We start from the raw sequence: 20,792 nt of genomic DNA, 5'->3' as shown, positions 1-20,792 counted from the left end.
AAACCTTTTATGAGCTGGATTTAATGAAATCTGCGTTTTTTAATTTTTTGGTTACTGCAAGACGATATTTTTTAGAAATCAGATATTTTAAAATGAATCAAGAACAGGGAATGTCACAAGCAAGTATTAAATTTGATGTTTATTATGCCATGACCGGTCGCAGCAAGCATTTGCGCATGGAATTGATCGCACGCCGCGCGAAATTCGAACTCAATTATACCCAGGCAGTTTCGACTGATTTTGTCCAAAATTTACGGAAAATCTATGTGTTGACAATAATTCTAGTATTTGCAACTTGAATATTCCTCTAATTTCAAGCTTTATTGCGAAAATGCATACAAAAGGAGACTTGCCGGGCAGCTTGCAAAGTACAGGAAGCAAGGCTTGTTACATGTTTCCGAGTGGGATCACATGACTGCGAACCCTGCGCTTACGTCACAAGCATTCTCAAGGTCATAGACGATTGATTTGGGTGCTATTTGGGCGCCTTAAAAAAGACCAAAAATGTATTGATTTTCTTAATTTTTAGCTTTACTGGCCATCAAAAAAATCGGAAAAAAATGTTTTTAGTATCCTGACATCATAAGCTTTGCATTGATATATTACTTTATTTTCAATGAGGTTCACCTTTAACTAAATAGATGATACAAAGAAAATTGATTTTTGTTACACACTGGCAAGTAGCTATATGCAGTGCTATCAAGCAGTGAAACCTCATTTCATGACAGTGCATGGGAGAGTCTTGTGTCAAAATGTTTTTATATTACAGTCCAACCTCACTTATCCGGCCATGATGGGACCAAGCATTGTCTGGATAAGTCAAAAATCCTGATACTGATAAGTGAATTCCATGTAATTCTGCATTGACTGTCCTAAGTACTGAAATTGTGACAACAAAAGATTGTTTTAACATGGGGTAATAACACTTAAAGATGGCATTAGGGTGCGTTATGCAACTTAAATATGTCATTCTTCAGAGCATGGAATTAAGGTGTTAAATCATCAAAACATGTTTTCTTGCGAGTACTTCACAGCCGGATAACAGAGAGATCCATATAAAAGAGGTCCGGATAAGAGAGGTTGGACTATACTAATGAAAAGTTTCACAACCACAAGGGATCCACACATTGGGAAACCTTGATGAAAAAATACATTGTTTATAATTATGGGCAAACAAACACAATGAAATGATAACAACTTTATAAAAAAATGAATTGTCCTGAAACAACCAAAACAATGAAACTTTAAAATGATACGACTGCAAATAATATTATACACTTTTTACCATACACCCTTTTTTGTCTGTGATCGTACTTTGTTTATGATCTACTTTCGCTTCAGCCGCCCACTTCTTTTCTGCATAGGCTCATCGCTGGACTTACTTAAACGACTGCTTGAACGACGAGAACTGGTGTTTGGAGAACTATCACTACCGCCTGATTGTGCACTTATTTTTCTTGTCCGGCCACTTGTGCGTGAAGACCGCGTAGTCGGGGAACTTGGTACTTCAAATTCACCAGCGCCCCTTTGTGCGCTTGTTTTTCTTGTCCTGCCACTAGACCGTGTGGCTGGGGAACTTGGTACCTCCATTTCCCCCACATCTGTTGGTGCATTGCCTGTTCTGCCACTTGTACGTCTAGATTGGGCTTCAGTCTCTTCATTCTCACTTTCGCTACTTTGCAGGATGGGTTTATTAATTCTTCCTCTTCGTTTCCCCTTATTTTCACCTCTCCGACTTGGAGATGTGATATTCCACTGGCGAGGTTTAGGCGTTCTGAAAGATAATATTCAATAGTTCAAAATGAAGCAATACAAAATTATGTGACACATTCAAGGGAAATTAAGTTAAAAACATTTGAATTTTAAAGGTGTTCCTTTACATCAGTCTGGGTGTGATATTTAGCAGTGTTTCACCTGTTTACCAGCAATGCCTATGAACAGGTTTACTAATCAAGTAAGCAAAGGCACTTTCAATTAATTTACAGTGCTTTACAGATTGAATCAGATCTTGTGTATTTATGATAATGCCCCCAAACAGGGACCACTGGATTTCTAGTTTGCTACTCAAGTAACTGTTCTCAGCAGGTGTAGGTGTAGGATTATAAACTTACGGGTGTTCTGGGGAAAACATGACAACGACATCCTTCTGTCTTCCCTCCTCTTCCTCAAGCTGGGGCATCCAACTTGGGGTTCCTGACACTGAAAATAAAGTGTACACATCAATGTTTGAATCACAACATTTTCAACAACAACAAAAAATAATTAACTTTTGAATTTTTAACATACTGAATGGTCATTTTCTGATTGTCAAATTTATCATTTTATTAAAATTTGTTTCCTTGTCATAGTTAGCTAACTTTGTGGCTTTGGTTTTGGGCAATTTTACAGTTTTTTTAAAGATTAGATTCCAATTATTGTCAAACAAAAATCTTTCCAATACTTATGGTCATATCATACTATTTCATATGCAATTTCAACAAAGTGACTGGCAATATAAGGAAGTCAATTTCAAATGGAATGACCTGAATGGGTGACTCCTGTGTGAGAGATTAAGATCATGTTTTCCATAGTTAGCATGTGGATTTCATAACCCAATATGGGCATACCTTCTTTGGGATTAGCATCACTGTACACTCTAATTGGCATTGAACTGGGCACAGTAGGTGATGATATGTCTATAATAGCACTGACATCACCAGCTGCCATAAATGTGATGTCAGCAATGGTCTTGTCTGGAGTGCTGATAGCACGACTACCTGGGTACCGAGTCTGCAATTAAAATAATACAAGTAGATTTGTTACACAATCTAGTCAGAATGCACGCCATGGCAATTTGGGAAATTAGTATACTGGATAACTTAGGGAGCAAAAGCAATCTTTTTTTATTTATTTGGTACATACAATAAAATAGATCGTCAGCCTGCTACGCTAATTGCCTAAGTCATTCTTACATGTAAACCCATAAGTAATCAAATTTCCAGCCGCAGTTTTCATTAACTTCTGGAATACATCTCTTTTGATGTGCTTTCATTATACAGGGTAGCCCCGTCAGTGACAAAGCACTACTATTCTAGGGGCCCTGTTACAGAGTATTAAGACTACAAACAAAAGTACATTGAAATGGAATAATATTTACAGAACCGGAACATTGTACAATAATGAAATTGGTTAATATACAATGACAAATATGACTAAATTTAGTAAGTTTTAAAAATGCCTCCATAGATCAGATTGTGTCACATTAAGGGAGGTGTAAAGAGCGAACCGTGGTTAGGATTGCAGAGGGAGGGTGTCTGCAAGAGGCACAGCCATCAGAAATGAATAACTGAGATCGCGCGCCAAATAAATATACTGTAGTAATTTTCCAAGTCTTAAAAAAAATTAGGCATAGGTGGGAATCGAACCCGGCACCTTTCGGTTCTGAACCAACGGATAGTACCACTAAACCAACTTCCTATCTCCACTAAACCCTGTGATACTAATTCTTGATAATGCTTTAATAAATCAATACTAATGTACGATGTCATTGTAATAGAAGTCCCATAACTAAAGTAGCAATCGATAAATCTGCTCACTCAATCATCAAATCGAAAAATAAATAAATAAATAAATAAATAATACAAAAAGAAATTATAAATTAGTTTTTCTAGGCCCTACGCTGAAAAAATAAAGCACGGTTTGAACAAGCGACGCTCAGAACAGCAACGAAAAAATCACAACGCCTTAGACCGCTCGTCCACAGAACCACAGCCTACTCGATGTCAAAGAAATATATAACCCTCTAACGTTACGCAATATTGGCACATGTCTGCGGGTAAAGTTCCTGCATAATAGAAAAGCACGAAAGGCGCACAAAGGATCTATCCCTGAAGTCATACTAACCAAATAAATATAAACGTCATTGACATGTAACCAATTCTTTGTATACCTTGATACAGTCAACCATGCAGTCAACCTATACAAATAAGTATATTATTAGGCGAGACGCAATCATCAATGCGGAAGTATAAAACCATAGTCGCCACTCGTGCACTTGTTTGAGTCCACGGCTATTTCGAAAACAGCCTTCAACCCTGAATTCAGAGGTAGATATTGGGTTGTTACATGCAAATACAAACTAATTGTATCATGAAAAAACCCACCGAGAGGACTACGATACTTATTCAGAGCCAATCTACATTCTGTTATTTACAAAAGCCGACGATCAAAGTAAAATTATAAAAGCAGGAGGACCAGATATCAACGTTAAATCCAGGTAAGCTTAAAACGCACTGAAAAGCGTAAAATGCAGTCATAAAATTTATAATATTACTAAATCACCAAAACGAATTGTAACGTAGGTATGCAGAAAATAGTTGTATTAGCAATAACAAAGTATGTGCAAAAAGATTTGTCTTTGGCATGTCGCCTTCATGAAAGATCACCAAAATATCAAATTTCGGAAAAAACGCCCCAAAATTTAAAACAAACATGAACCTTCCAAAATAAATACACATTTGCACTTGGTGACCCGGTCATTACCCAGCGCTGTGATTTGGGATTCCTCGTTACTTTCTCTCTAGTTACCAGTACTTTTTAGTTTGCCCTTACCCCACCCCTTAAATACATTACATAAAAATAAAAATAAATAAAATAAATAAAAATAAAATAAAATAAATTAAAACTAAAATAAAATAATGGGCAAATATTAAAGCTTCCATTTTGCAACCAAATGAGCTGGGGATTTTGGTGACAGTACACTTCACTACCGGGTAACCTGGCCACCAAAAATGTGATATGGACTTGTTTGACCTGCTAATAAATTATAAGAAATATATAAGTATAAGAAAATTAAGCTGATATAAATTGCAACCAATTGAGCTAAGAGGAGATATGGGTAAAGCAAAGGGACAGAATTGAAATCAAAATTTTTGTGGAGTTTTTGTAAATGCAATTTAAAAATATAATATAGCCATAATGTTCAGGATATTATGGCTACTGATGATCCAACTTACCAATTTCTGCCTTCTCACAGTCGGCCTATTCTCTTGCGGTGGTGATCCACTTTCCTCTGAAACCTCCATTGGTTCCTCTTTGATGGTGACCTTTGGTGATCCTTGGCCCTTGGGTGACCCTTGACCTTTAGGAGAACCTGGCACCCTAGGAGACTGTGGCTGGTTGTTGACTTGTACTGCAGCCAGGGTTTTTCTGACAGAGTTTACAATAGCTTGAGTAGCCAATGACACAACTCTAGAAATTAAGGAGAAAGTTAAGTTGCACAATTGAAATAAAGCTTAAATAAAGTTTCAGTAATGAAGAGATTCATGTGTTGGTAGTATGTATCATACATAAATTCAAATCTGTAAGCATATAATCATTCTCCATCATCAGCCATAATTGTATATAGATCTGAAAGAAGACTGGAACATGTGCCATGGACTTTGCAAAGTCATATTTACCTTAATAGGTATAGTCAAAATATGCCAAAGAACACCCAAAATCCATATTAGCGTAAATATGTACATTTGGTGGCCATTTTAATCATTTAATATTATGTTGCTTGCCCTGCCATGTTCAATTCTGAAATTCTGACTATATGTGCATCTTGCACTGAGTAATGATATTTCTCCTTAAAACACTTTTCTTGCAGGTCCCATCCCTTTGGATGCCAATGACACAAGTCATAAAACCAACGCAAATCAATCACATAGGGAGACAGGCCATGATATAAGACTAGCGGGCCGATAAGTTATTAAAATTATTTAATTGCTTCTAATGACCACCAATCAAATGACAGCTGCATTACCACGCAGTGAAACAGGGTTTATCTTTTTCACGCATGAAATATGATTATTTTGGTCACAATTTTATTTTTCAGAGGAAAATCATAGTCCTGTATTTATCACTGTTTTCTGCATGAAATACAGTAAAACCGTACTAACTTGGCATGTCTGACAGTCCAACCTCTTTTTAATTGAAATATGATTTTGTAATTTGAAATGGAGATGTCATTTGCTAAACAGACACACAATTTGATCACTTGTGAACACTATCAGCCGATTGAGACGGGCAACTGCTAGTTACTTCTGGAAAATGATTTACCAATTTTTCTAAACCAATCTTGGAGTGATTGCCGAATAGGGTGCAACTCGACTAGTCTTGTTACAAGACTGCTCTACCCCAACCATAAACTCCGTAAACGAGGACTGGACTCAAGTCTAGCAAGTTGCACGCCATTTGGTAATCGTAGTCATACCCCAATCTTTTCAGTTTATGTTTAATTTGTTCATGTTTACCTGGTAGGTTTTGGAATTAAAGGAGTGGGAGTGCCTGGTTGCCGTGGTGATCCAGGTGCTGGCAGTCTTGGCGATGGCAAAATCCTAGGGGAGCAGTTGGCAACTGATCTGGGTGACAACAAGCCAGGAATCTGAAACACCAAAACATGTAACACACAAAAATGACTAACTAGAACTAATTAGTGTAAACATGCGACCCTTAGCCATAGTCATTAAGGTTGGACTTAACCCTGCAATTATGGAAACTTTTAGGCTTCATAACTGCTAAATTGTTGTTATAAACTTATACCTATAGAAAAAGATTTCATGAATTCATCTGTGAGGTCAAATTTGGGCAAAAATGCTCAGTTTTAGAGAAAATCCCCCAACACTTTTTTTTGTGGCTAAAATTTTTTCTGACAACATAAGAAAAAAATCTTTTTATTTTTTTGAATAGCTTGGGAGAAATTTTCACCAAAACTGGTTGAAAAATGCTCAATATTGTATTTTATTTTTATTTATTTATTCTTTCTTTAACCAGGGTAGCCCCTTCAGTAACTGGTACTGATCTGCAAGGGGGCCCTGAAAAAAAAGCCTTATTTTTGCCCAAATTAACATCGCAGATGGATTTGTAGTCTTTGTCATTCTAAATACTTTAGAACAAGAATTTAGCAGCTATGAAGCCCAAAAATTGTCAAAATTCTAGCTTTGAGACCAACCTTAAAGCCATAATGTACGATCAGGTGCAGATCCTATATACTGTATTCGCATAAGACCGAAACGTCCAATGACGTTATTCAACGATTCCAACATCTCAGAGAGGGTTTACTGTAAAACTGCATCATAATCATGTTGCAAGAGATGATTATTTATTATTAACTCACAGCGCAAGAAGGATAAGCCAATCGGTGGCCACATAACTCAAAGCGCATGAAGGGTAAGCTAATCGGTGCCACATAACTCAAAGCGCATGAAAGGTAAGCCAATCGGTGGCCACACAACTCACAACGCAAGAAGGGTAAGCCAATCGGTGGCCACATAACTCACAGCGCAAGAAGGGTAAGCTAATCGGTCGCCACATAACTCACAGCGCAAGAAGGGTAAGCCAATTGGTGGCCACATAACTCAAAGCGCATGAAGGGTAAGCCAATCGGTACCACAAAACTCAAAGCACATGAAAGGTAAGCCAATCGGTGGCCACATAACTCACAGCACAAGAAGGGTAAGCCAATCGGTGGCCACATAACTCACAGCGCAAGAAGGGTAAACCAATCGGTGGCCACATAACTCACAGTGCAAGCCAATCGGTGGCCACATAACTCACAGCGCAAGAAGGGTAAGCTAATCGGTGGCCACATAACTCACAGCGCAAGAAGGGTAAGCTAATCGGTGGCCACATAACTCACAGCGCAAGAAGGGTAAGCCAATCAGTGGCTTACATAACTCACAGCGCAAGAAGGGTAAGCCAATCTGTGGCCACATAACTCAAAAAACACATTTCTATGTTGCATGTTCTCACCCTGTTTGGTGTAGCTGGTTTAGCACTCTTCATAGCAACAACAGCAACTTCTTCTTCCTTTTGTTTCGCAGCCTCAGCCTGCTGCTCATCAAAGCGACGCATATCAAACTCAATCTCAGATGCAAGCTGTCGATCAGCAGAAAGAATATCTGAAGACAGAAAAAAGTTTGTCAAAATTGTGTTTTTTCCAACATCAGTGCTGATGTTTATTTCCTGTAGCAGGTCTAAAAAGTCAAATGCGAAATGCGTTTTTTTATTTTCATTTTTTTAATCCATGTCTTGAAATGAAAATCCTGCAATGGTAATTTACAGAGTGTTTAATTTCTCCAACACCCCCCAACACACACACAAATCATAGGCCCTATTATGATCCCCTTTCAACCGGCAGATTAAAAAGTATTTTTTCAAAATCACAATAGATATTTTCTAATATGTAAGGAAAACATAGAAACAGTATATCTTTTCTTCTCTTAGTATTTATTTGCTCACTGAAAACAAGATGTTTTGCTTCAGTGTTGAAGGCTTATTATATGAAACAAGTTTTCATTGCCTCGCAAATAAAAATACAAATCTCTTAATTTGAGACTTTGTGTGTGTTTTTATCTTTGTGTGTGACTTCAGGGTAAACTAAGTGACTTTTAATACTTTGTATTAAGAGCAATGTCAACAAGCTCAATATTTTGCACTGCCAATCATGGGATTGGGTCGCAATTTACAGGCTGTTCTACAGCTGATCTATGTCATGTAAAAAAATGTTAACAAATTTTGAAAAAAAATCAGCCAAAATAAACTAAAATTTTTCATAACAACAGTGTCGTTCAGGAAAACATTAAAACTTCGCCATATTTCTTGCTGTGTTGCTACTATTTTACACCCACTACCGCAAGAAAAATTACCCACAAAGCTCGCAAAAACAGCGCCAGTGCATGTTTTTTAGCCGGCAGAGGAGTATTGGGCGGATTCAGTTCAATGCAGTACTGACACAAATGATGCGTAATTCACACACATAAGCTTTGGTAGCATATATACATGCAACCTCATCCGTTTTGTTTTTCACTACGCTCGTTTATTGTAATGTGTAACATTTAATGTTTACCCAGTGGTGTTTTACATTATTTTTGTGATTTTTCCGGGTTTTATTTTTTTCGTTTTTTCTTTGCAAGAATGATTTTAATGCGCAAAATAAGCCGTCAAAAACGAAATGTGCCCACTACGGGAAACAAACTTGTTTTTTAATTTGGCCTAATAAATAGAATTTATTGGCTATACCACTCCATGAACAGTGTGTAATATTGCCATGCTGTGCTAGTATATCATCAAACAAAAAAGATAGAAAGGGATGGCTTTTGGTGCAGATGTGATACCGGGAAGTGTTGTGGAGTGGTAAGCATGCTCATTTATTTATTACAAATTCAGCAATCTGAATGGTTTCAAAACTTTAACACTATTAACAGGCCTAAATTTACAAGGTAAACATTTCCCGAAAAAATGAAACGAAAATTAGCCTCCAGAAACTATGTCAAATTATTCCATTGTTGTTGTTTTTTAAATGTATAATAAATGATTCTTTGGGGTTTTGATGACTCAAGATTATGTAAAAACAAATCAATAATCTGGGATATTTGTAACTAAGTATATAAAACTCCTGGATCTAAGCTACCAGAGGCGGCATTGTTTTCCTGACTATGATATTTTGATGTTGAAAATGATTACTATAACATTTTAGTTGGATTATTTCCCACCAAATAATTCCACTCTTTTTCAATGGAATCCTTAAATAAGTATTATTATGTTGATCATACTGAATTGATTGCTAAATGACGGTGACCTCTTACCGTTCACCTCGTTACGATAGTCTTTCATGACCTCTTTCAAGTAGAGCATCAGGTCGCGAAGAACAGGGAATGATGCTTTTCAAGCTGTCAATAAAGCATAACAAATATTGGTAACATATGAGGATGTATGCTATGGCAAACCTGCCTGCCATATTGGTCTCTCACTCATGGGAACCCAAATAGTGTACATCCTAGTAATGAGCCGATCAGCATAACTGACAAATCCAATTAATTTTGTCATATGTGTGGAATTTTCAATCATAAACATGACATAACATCAAAGTGTCATTTTTCAATAATATATTAATTTAGATAATGAAAATTGATTTTTTTTACTGCTTCGACCAACAATACCTACTCTACCCTTCAGCTACAGATAACCTTAACTTAAACATTATATAATAACAACCACATTTCTGACACAAGCAATGACATTTTAAAAGATTAAAGCACATAGTTTCAAATTTACAGACAGAGTATGTATAAATAGTACAACACTAAACACTAGTTGTCGACATTACCAGCATCATTGTTATCATTATCATTATTATTTTTTAAGTTCTATCGGAACCGTACCTGATATTTGAGTGAGACGATGACTGGAATAATATTCTCAATGGTGTTTTTCTTGACAACAGCAGTGATTAGTTTGCTCTTAGCCTGGGCCATGACAGCCTCTGCCATTTCCATCTCATCCGCAGCCTCATTCACAGACTTGCATCTCATGGATGACAGCTTAATCTCCTAAGGTGATGAAAAGATTGTGCAAAAAGAGAGTATAAAAATACATGTGCAATAGGTGTGAAATGAGATCACTAATAAGATTGAGCATAGGACTGTACAGTACAAGACGATCTTTGATGATCCCCTTTAGGCAAAAATAATCATAGTTTTAAAAATGATCATAGTTTTAAAAATATACATTGGATTTTTAAAGTAGGGTGTCAAATTAAAGCTATATTATATGGAGATGTTGGTTGCTAAAATGGTGTGTATTGTGTTTTGAACTCTCCATTTGTTTCTAAACTGAAGTCTACACAGCCAATGTATCTTGTGCTCTCTTCTCAACAGACTGACTCACCTTACAACAGAGTATAGCTAATGTATCTTGAAGCAATGCACTTGTATCTTCATTCATAGGTAGAATATTATCAACAACAGCACCAAGAACCTGCAATAGGAGATGATTGACAGATAGGAGGACAATGTTACAGATATGTTAGCTCTTGTCAAATGCCCCCAATTATTTGATGTCATCATTTAAGTCTGTTTACAATTTAAAGATATTTTGTGAGAGATGGGAACTCCCCTTCAAGTAATCATGCCAGAGTTTGTGTAACAACATTTCTGGGGAAATCCCCTCTGATCAGAATAACACATTGAATCATAATATGTATCTTGGAAATCACCAAATCACACGGTGTTCATTACATTGCATCAATTTAAATGGGAAATCACTATTGCTATAAATGTGCAAGGTGCTAGGTGAATGACTGACTGAGCTTATTAATAGAATGGGTTTTTTTGTATATAAACATGTTTTGGGGGCAAAATTTTGATAATTATGAAGTGAGCTGTGATCTATAAATTTAGAGCAGCAATGTGTTCACAAATATGAACACTTGATCAACCAACTTGGAGTAACAATGAAAGTGCTATTTTATTTGATTTGATTGAAAGAAGGAGATATTGTGGTGTCATCCCGAAAAGAGGGAGACAATGACCAAAAGTGACAGCCAAAAATGACATTAATTAAAATGTCTCCGCTTGTCAGGGGGTGTAGGACATGTACGTAATTGTAGGTTTTAGACAAGTTTTGTGTGTTTTCACCCACAAATGTCTCCAGCTGACACACAAATATAAATATGTCCCCCAATTAACACACAAATGTCTGCAATTGGTGAGATTTAGGTTAAAATTATGTCCCCTTTAGGTTCTATTAAGCAATTGCTGATACACTGCACAAGAGAGGTGTACTTTATCTTTCAACCTGCAGATAGGGGGGAGGGGTGTGTGTGGGATACGTGCTAAGTGTGAATATTATGACTGTGTGCAATTTATGTTTATTTCAACCTACGTCTTGTGATAGTTTTGCCGTCAGCTGAAATCGTTGCTCGTCAGTCATATGCTGAAGCATAAAGCGGTAAATCTTCTGACGCTTGGCAGTCTGCGCAGAACCTTTCATCGAGAAAATTTTCTTGTCCCGATCAGTCTGGGTGAACTTATTGTACACTGTCAACACAAACACAATATTGTTAGATACATTTTTATGGTTTACAGCAGGGGTTCTCAATGGCAAGTCCAGTTGAAATCCATACACCCTCTATGGAAGATATGACCTTCACATACGATGTGTAGACTTCAAATTGGAGTTACCCGTTCACAGGGTTTGCGCTTAAGCTTGAATTATGGGGTCTAAATTCAAAAACTGTTAATGCAGCAAGACAATGCATGGGACACTTACGCATTCTTGATACTGGTTCCGAATTTGGCACCAACAGTTTATTATCGTGTGACTTTGCTACCACAAATTTTACACCTAGTAAGTTCTGAGAGTATTTATTTGTGAAACACTTTTATTTGATCAAGACAAAACAAGAGTGAAACACATTTCAAATACACATGTGTGAAAACCACAAACACATGAGTTTCTTATGTTTTCCTTTACATGTTAGAGTTGGTCAAGGACCAAACATCAGTGCTTGGCGCGCCTGATTGGACCCCAATGGCTTCATGCTTCTGAAGATATATAAAAGCCAAAAATTTTTTTTATTAAAATCAATTTTATTGCAAGCTCAAGATTTAAATGGTTTGTCAAAAAGTTCATTCTTTAAATGGCTTTTTTCAGAGCTACAATTGGGCTATTCCAGTTGAAATCCATACACCCCCTATGGAAGATGTGACCTTAATCTCCCACACAGGGATGTAGATTTCAAATGGAGTCACCCATTTAGGTAACCCCATTCTGTGTGGAATATTAAGGTCATGGCTTCCGTAAGGATTTCTACTGGAATAGCCCATTTCTTTGGCAGACAAGGAAAAGTCCAATCTTAAACAAAGATGTCACTTACCAGAATGACTGTCATAAGTATTAAAATGGAAGACACATTCAACAAAATGTTGGAATAACATGGTGGGATGCCGTTTAAGTAACAACTCCACCAGGCAGAAATCAGCTGCAAGCAAACAAAAAACAACAAAAAACTAATTTTACAACTAGCCCCATACAATTTAAGGGCTGTGCAATAATATGTGCCCTTAGGGGTGAATACTCTGTCAGAAATTGCTACCTCTTACGATATGCCAATCTTTGCCCCTCCCCTTACACATGGTGTGAACGGTTGCCCTCACCTGAGGCTTGCCAAAAAACATTTCCCACATAGCATCAAGCTGGGTAGAAGACTATAAGAAATAGTGTCCTCAGTCAGTAATCACACATCCAAAAGGGCAGATACTGCAGCAGGTATAGACTGCTGCCCTCAGTCGTCAACCGTCTGGATTGACACTGAGAAAACTGTGTGGAAAAAAAGTGACGGATTTTGCAACAGGATTCCTGTGGCATAGAGCATGCGCAGTTGTGTCCAAATTGATCTTTTGACCGAGTTTGTCGTTTTCAGAAGAAGTTCAGTGCGCGATCTTGTCACAGCGGCTCGGTACAACAACGAGGTACACGGGCGGCGTAGTCAGTCGCCTTCGGCGCACAACCAAAGTCGCATTGAATTGTTTTCAGAAGTCCGTCATGATATGGGCTGTAAGATAATCAGTCGTCACTACGAAGCATACACAATATGCGAAGTGTAGACGGCTGATTGGAATTAGTCTACAGCAGGTAGTGCCGATGGACTTGTGCCACAAGTGGTATCGTTTGCATTCAAAAATTATAACGCATGCACCATTATTATGAGCTGTAATTTGTAAGATATGAGTAACCAATGTAATGGACAGCACAAGCAGCTTTGTAAGGCACCTTAAAATCCATGATCAGCAGTGAGTATAGTTATACACACTGGGTCATGTGGTATTTTAATTATTAGGCAAACATCACACTTAGACAAAATGACCTGCCTTGAACAAAGTGTGACTTGACTTGAGACAGACTGTAGTACAAAATGGGACTTATCATCTCTGACTATTGGGCATCATTATGCCCCCCCCGAGAAGAGTCAAAGGATAAGAGAGGAAATATCCCCCCCCCCCCCATAATTCCTATAGCATCTTACCAAATTTTTGTATGTCTTGGTCATTGTCTACTAGAGCAGTGATGAAACGGAAGAACAGGATCCCACGCCACTTGACATAGTCCTCCTACAAAACAAAGGTATTAGTCAAATTCTCAGTATTGCATAGGTTGCTGTAGAAGAAATGAAGCCATTTTGACCCTTTGCATAGTCATCTCAGAATAAGATTCTACTTGTGAAGTGCATGCTATTTGTGCCTTTAAACCTGATAAAACCTTTACATGCCTTGTTGAACACATATAGGTTTTAAAGGCCAGTTCGAGGGTGAAATATAAATGACATAACATATTATCAACATTGCTGTATGCTAACACCAACCTATATAAGAATGAGATACTATTAAAGTGGTCATTGATGTGTGTGTAATTTTTCACGCTTTGCCACTTTTGAACTTCTTCACTTGTTCCTAAATTTGTTCAATGCATAATTCCCACCAAATGTTCTTGCGGCTGTTGAAAGCATTGATCAACATTTTATGCTTCCACAAACATTTACTTGACAGTATATATAATACTGTTTGATCTCTATTATACGGTACTTAAATAAGGCCAAGAAAAAAAAATTGTTTGCTTGCCCTCCAGTGGGATTTTTGGGGTGGGTCAGTCGGAAAAATATTTCTTTATTTTAATGACTCACTACTGTATAGGCCTTTAGGCAATGAACATTGGTCATGTGGAAAGATACATACATTTCAGACCTTCTATATGCACGACACACTACAGAAATTGATTCGATTAAAACGACTGCATAAGGCGCCAAGTTTATTGGAAACACTGATGCATGAATGGATAGTTATAAATTTTATGAGTTTACAGTAATGTTGGCCAAATTTAGCTTTGAACTGAAATTTAGACACAGAAAAAGTAATAAAAAACGATTAAAATTATAAACTAAAAAAACAATTTAAATGGCTGACCCTGATTTTGGGCAATTTTGGGTCGGTTGGTGGAGGGCAAGCAAACAAATTTTTTTGGCCTAATACATTCAACATCTATATCTCAAATAAACATTAATTTATAATTCCTGTCGATCATGCCACTGTTTTTCCATCTATATCTCATACCATTTAGGATAAATAAAATATGATGCTCAGAGCAACAAAAAAATGCAAAAGAAATTACTTACCAGCAACAAATGCGTGAGCAGTGTAAGAGTCTGACGTCTTACAAGAGGTGATTCATCTTTACTTACCAGCAACAAATGTGTGAGCAGTGTAAGAGTCTGACGTCTTACAAGAGGTGATTCATCTTTACTTACCAGCAACAAATGTGTAAGCAGTGTAAGAGTCTGACGTCTTACAAGAGGTGATTCATCTTTACTTACCAGCAACAAATGTGTAAGCAGTGCAAGAGTCTGACGTCTTACAAGAGGTGATTCATCTTTACTTACCAGCAACAAATGTGTAAGCAGTGTAAGAGTCTGACGTCTTACAAGAGGTGATTCATCTTTACTTACCAGCAACAAATGTGTGAGCAGTGTAAGAGTCTGACGTCTTACAAGAGGTGATTCATCTTTACTTACCAGCAACAAATGTGTGAGCAGTGTAAGAGTCTGACGTCTTACAAGAGGTGATTCATCTTTACTTACCAGCAACAAATGTGTGAGCAGTGTAAGAGTCTGACGTCTTACAAGAGGTGATTCATCTTTACTTACCAGCAACAAATGTGTAAGCAGTGTAAGAGTCTGGCGTCTTACAAGAGGTGATTCATCTTTACTTACCAGCAACAAATGTGTAAGCAGTGCAAGAGTCTGACGTCATACAAGAGGTGATTCATCTTTACTTACCAGCAACAAATGTGTGAGCAGTGTAAGAGTCTGACGTCTTACAAGAGGTGATTCATCTTTACTTACCAGCAACAAATGTGTGAGCAGTGTAAGAGTCTGACGTCTTACAAGAGGTGATTCATCTTTACTTACCAGCAACAAATGTGTGAGCAGTGTAAGAGTCTGACGTCTTACAAGAGGTGATTCATCTTTCAAACAGGCAGCCATATTAGGTATGTATCGATCCACAACATTAGGGTACCTGAAATATGATACAGCAAAATCAGTTTTAAAAAATGTAAAAATCCATAGTTTCAAACTAATGGTATAAACAACATTGTGCTTCAAAGGTTATGGGGAGTTGTAATCGAGTCCCGAGTATTGTAAGATTAACACTAATTTGTCACTTACAGAAAACACCTTGGAAATTTTTAAAGTGTAATTCTCTTAATAAAAAAATCCCATTCAAAGGTTTTCAGTTCTACTGTTTTGTGCTAAATTTAGTTTAATGAGCAAATTCAGACAAGTAATGCTTTACTTACAATGCGCAAATGTACTACTCCATTTGAAATCTATACACCCCTATGAAAGACATGACCTTAACCTTTAACAAAGGGTTCCATTTGAAATCTATACCCCCTGTCAGGAAGATTAAGGTCATGTTTTCCATTTTTTGGGTATGTATTTCAACTGGAATAGTCTATTTTACAACTAGGCAAATAACAAGTTAGAACTTGCCTGGTTCTTTTACAACTGAAGGGTTCAGGTCAGGGGTTCTTAGTTATATTTGCTCATGACCAACAGAGGCCCAAACTCATTTCAAACACCTGTTTGAGGCCTAATACACATAGTGTTGTTATGTTTCCTGTACATCAACCATAATTGGTCAGCTGTCCGGATCTGGCCTGAGGGCCACCTTTTCAAAAGCCCTGGTTCAGTTGCAAAAATATCCATTTTTCTCTTTTACAAATTTACCTTAGAATTTTTAAAGCAGGGTGTCAATTTAAAGCTAGCATTATCCAGGGGTGTGATTCAAAGCTTGTGAAATATCCAGAAAATAGTACAAAATCCAGAAAAAAATAAGGCAAAAATACCCTAATGAAAATCATTAAAATTGCGTAAATTTTGGCCACAAAAAAATTCAGAAAATTTGGAATAATCCAGACAAATTACACCCCTGATTATCTTACAATACTTGAAATTGGCATTGTTTGGCTTTTACATCTAAACTTTTAAATGTTCTCAATTGCTAATGAGCAAGCTGCACCAAATTCCTTATACACAGATCACACAAGATCACAGTGACATTACAAATTCAAGCCCTGATAAACATACCTTATACATAGATCACACATGACCACAGTGACATTATTCCTCACAGCAGGATCTTTAGATGTCTCCAACTCCCTTGCCAAAGCCGCTATACATCGCTTAGCTAACCCTTCTTCCTGAAGACACATCTTGCCTAAGGTAACAAAGGTGTGAGCACGCACCGTGTTGGACAAGATGCCACCACTAAGCTGGGATAATGGCACCTGGGTACCTTGGGAGGAGTACTGTGATGCTTGGGTGCTTGGAAGTTCATCTGTGTATTGGCAAAGAATGAGACTAGTGTATTGCAGGTTGTAACAAGTATACTGAAGGTTGTTTACTTTAAAACATTCAATAATGCTTCAAGGAAGGAGACTAGGCACAGCACACATAAACTATCAAGCAGACTTTCTGTTGCAAAGAGTGTGCACTTGCCCTCAACATATGGCAGATAAGAGTGGCTATTGCCAGCTATCAGCTGCATTACACAATGTGTTAAACACTGAAAGCATCATGCAGATCTGTAAAAGGAATTCAGATAAAGAATGTCTGCAACTTTTGTAACTGGGGGATTAGACTGTTTTCCTACATCAGGTAACCACGTCTCTGGGAATAGAGTTTAGTCTATGGCTATTTCTTGTCATTTTCTATGGCAAAAATGGTTGAAGCATCTAGTAGGGTTTCCATATTAATTTTCTCCAATTTTCTGGAAATTATAATACAGCCAATTTCTTTATCTGACAATCAGTGAATAGATTCATAAGGTTTGTACTTCAAATAAAATTGTTAAAATTTGACCCTCCCCAAAAAATATTTTTCTTGCCCCCCCCCATTTTTGAGGCAAATTACATAAATTTCGGCTTTTTGCAGCAATTTTGCACAAAATTTGTTGATTTTGCCCCCCCTAAGAAATTCACTTTGTCCCCCCCATGCCCCTCGAAAAAATTCCTGGTGCCGCCACAGAGAGTAACCACAGTCAAAATGTATGGGGCCTGTAGTGGTAAGTTTGCCAACCAATGACATCAACTAACCTCCATCAATGGCACTAGGCCCAGCTAACAGAGACTGCACCACAACTAGTAGACGCTTTGGAGTCTTCTCTGGGCACAGCATAGCCAGTTCACCCAATGTGAATAGATAACAGATCAAAGTTACCTCGCATACACTAAGCTGTGGAACAAAAGAAATCAATTTATCAACTTATGGCTTCTCTAACAATATACTTCATAAAAACAGGGCTTGTCACATCCGGAGATTCAGAAACTGGAAAAGGGCAAAGTGGTTGTTTTTTCTTGTTTGTTTTTAGTTGAAAAAAGTGCATTGTTTTTACCATTTTTTTTTTTTTTGCCACTTTGCGCCAAATTTATGTACTTTTCTAATTTGTTCTGATGACTAAAAATAAAGGGCCTCCAAAATCCTGAACAAATTTAATGAGCTAAAATGTGAATTTTAAAGACTATTCATCCTTTTCTGTTGCCTAACTTATAATGATAAAATGAACACCTCTGCACCAGTAATTGCTGATCCTAATGAAAGCAAATAATTCAGACCATTTCTGAACAAAACTTGTTGCTCTTTTTGTTGGAAAAAATATGGAATTGACTCCTACCATTATAGTAGAAATTTCACTTCAATGAACACAGCTGCCAACAGTGAGATGATTGTACGCAAACATGGTATGATGAACGCCTGCATATGTGCGTAATGCAGAATGCAGGCGTGCCAACTTGCTTGTGATTGGTCAATATTTTTATTAAGTATCCAAGGTTGTGTGTTTGCGCTGTATTTTGAAATACGACTGTGGTCAGATTGTGTACAGCTGTTGGTAGCTGTATTTATTCCAATTAAATTTTTATTATAGTCCTACTGATCTCAGATTACAAGACTAATTTAATTGGCCAGAGCCAATTCAGTTATTTGTATCTGATAGCAAGTCCTACCCCTTCATAATTACACAAACAACACTGATTAAGTGACAATATTTTTGCACCATCATACAGGATTGTACATTTATTCATCTTTAAAGGTGACTGATCCAAGTTTTTGTGGGAGAATGAGGCTGTCAATTGGGTCACCCTCCTTTATGGAGATTTTAAAAGATGAAATCAAGTATTAAATTAAAGCAAAGTTACAAAAGGATTTTTATCATTATATATCAATGTACTATAGTTCATGTTAAGGTAACATCACTACAAATATGCACCTGCCAAATTACTTGCGCCATTTAACCTGTGACCTACCTGTGATGGTGATTCTGACAACACGATATCAGACAGATATCCGTCACAAGCTTTCAATATTTCACCAGCAATTTCATCCAATGTCTTCTGACCTTTCTCTGAATTCTCACCTCCAATGGATAAGCAAAGCTGTAGGGGAAATCACAGTAACTTTACAATAGGGACCACTACCCACAGCCTTAACCCTAATGCTACTCATTACTACTATATCAAGTACAAATGACCATAAAGAAAAAAAGAGCGAGCATGCCAAACGCTTGCTTGGGCACCATCTTTCTAGCAAATGTGAGGGATCAAGGAATAAGCTATAAGATTTTTCTTTTTATATGAAATATCATCATCCAATTCCGGAATGGAAAAAAGAAAAAAAATACCAGAAATCCGGGAATAAAAATACCAGAAATCTGGAAAACATTAAAATAGCAAACATGTATTTAGGGATTCAATCATGTTTCACCGTTGTTCATCACCGATTAACAACGATGCGTCTGAGTGGTTCACGAGGGCAGCTTTAGCTGCCCGAGCCAGTAATAAACCACGCAGACGCGCGGACGCCGAAGTTGTTAATCGGTGATGAACAACGGTGAAACATGATTGAATCCCTTTCAACAACGAAACGAGCTAAATATGTCTAATTCACAATGATTCTTTCATTCGGAATGTCCATTTGTCATTGCCACTCAACCTTACAAGAAGATCGCTGTATTTCTCTGTTGATTATCGGCAATAAAACTAAAGAATAAAGCGGTAATATTTAGCTGCTACCGCCAACATAAGAGAGTTCATGTTTACGCATACATTCCAGGCATGACGAATTTTACACGCTCATGCGTAACGCGTACACGTAACCGTGCGTTCGCATATACGCTACTGGACTGTGGATTCATCACGGATTAACAACGGTTGGCTCCTGTACAAAGGTATCATCCTACTGTCTTCCATTAAGAATAGGCTACTCCAGCTGAAAATGGAAAACATGACATTAATCTCCCATACAGTGAGTGTACATGTAGCTTATAAATGGAGTCACCCATTCAGGTAACCCCAATTGAAATTCTCACTCTCCCTGTGTAGGAGATTAAGGTCATGTTATCCATATGGGTGTACGGATTTCAACTGGATTGGCCCAATATGGCAGTGTAAAAATTAATCTTTTACCTCAATTTAAGTTAAATTTTACCAAATTTGTGAATAAAACTAATGAAATGAAGTTGTTTACATACCTTACTCATTGCTGATATCATGGAACCAATAATCTCAGTAGGGCTATCAAACTTAAGCAGCCTCTCTTTGAAGTCACCGATCAGCTCCATGCATGTATCATCATCCAACCGGCAATTAACGCTACCCAGCACCGACAAGATGCGTTGCATGGTGATGGGCGATGAATCAGCGCCCTCTTTGGTACATCTATGCCAGGCATTGGTGATGACAGTTGGGTCAAAGAGATTGCATGATGGTGCTGCTTCAGCAAGGAGCATCAAGCTGCCTGAAATTTGTAAAGATTAAGGCAAGGTTTATATATGAACTCAATTGCATGAGATGGAATGATTAGGCCCAGTATGCCAGACTACTTAAAAGATGTCTTAAGTCTGAGTGAAGTCTGTACTACTATCACTGTACGCAACACC

General features: G+C 37.4%; 1 protein-coding gene across 1 annotated transcript in view; it reads right to left on the bottom strand.

The window, feature by feature from the left end:
• Window positions 1-214: 214 nt before the first annotated feature.
• LOC140138879 (condensin-2 complex subunit D3-L-like) overlaps window positions 215-20,792 on the bottom strand; it is a 58,343-nt gene continuing 37,765 nt past the window's right edge. Inside the window, 18 exon segments of the mRNA XM_072160657.1 lie at window positions 215-1,774; window positions 2,112-2,199; window positions 2,607-2,769; window positions 4,995-5,229; window positions 6,276-6,406; window positions 7,774-7,922; window positions 9,609-9,677; window positions 9,680-9,692; window positions 10,185-10,352; window positions 10,690-10,779; window positions 11,686-11,840; window positions 12,680-12,784; window positions 13,829-13,913; window positions 15,764-15,872; window positions 16,946-17,195; window positions 17,953-18,091; window positions 19,162-19,290; window positions 20,385-20,650. Of these exon segments, the coding sequence (XP_072016758.1) occupies window positions 1,327-1,774; window positions 2,112-2,199; window positions 2,607-2,769; window positions 4,995-5,229; window positions 6,276-6,406; window positions 7,774-7,922; window positions 9,609-9,677; window positions 9,680-9,692; window positions 10,185-10,352; window positions 10,690-10,779; window positions 11,686-11,840; window positions 12,680-12,784; window positions 13,829-13,913; window positions 15,764-15,872; window positions 16,946-17,195; window positions 17,953-18,091; window positions 19,162-19,290; window positions 20,385-20,650 (2,792 nt within the window). The 3' untranslated portion in view covers window positions 215-1,326.

Source organism: Amphiura filiformis, chromosome 18 (genome assembly GCF_039555335.1).
Source record: "Amphiura filiformis chromosome 18, Afil_fr2py, whole genome shotgun sequence".
Classification (NCBI taxonomy): Eukaryota; Metazoa; Echinodermata; class Ophiuroidea; order Amphilepidida; family Amphiuridae; genus Amphiura; species Amphiura filiformis.
Note: the sequence above shows the minus strand (reverse complement) of the source record. Positions and strands in the feature narration are given on the sequence as shown.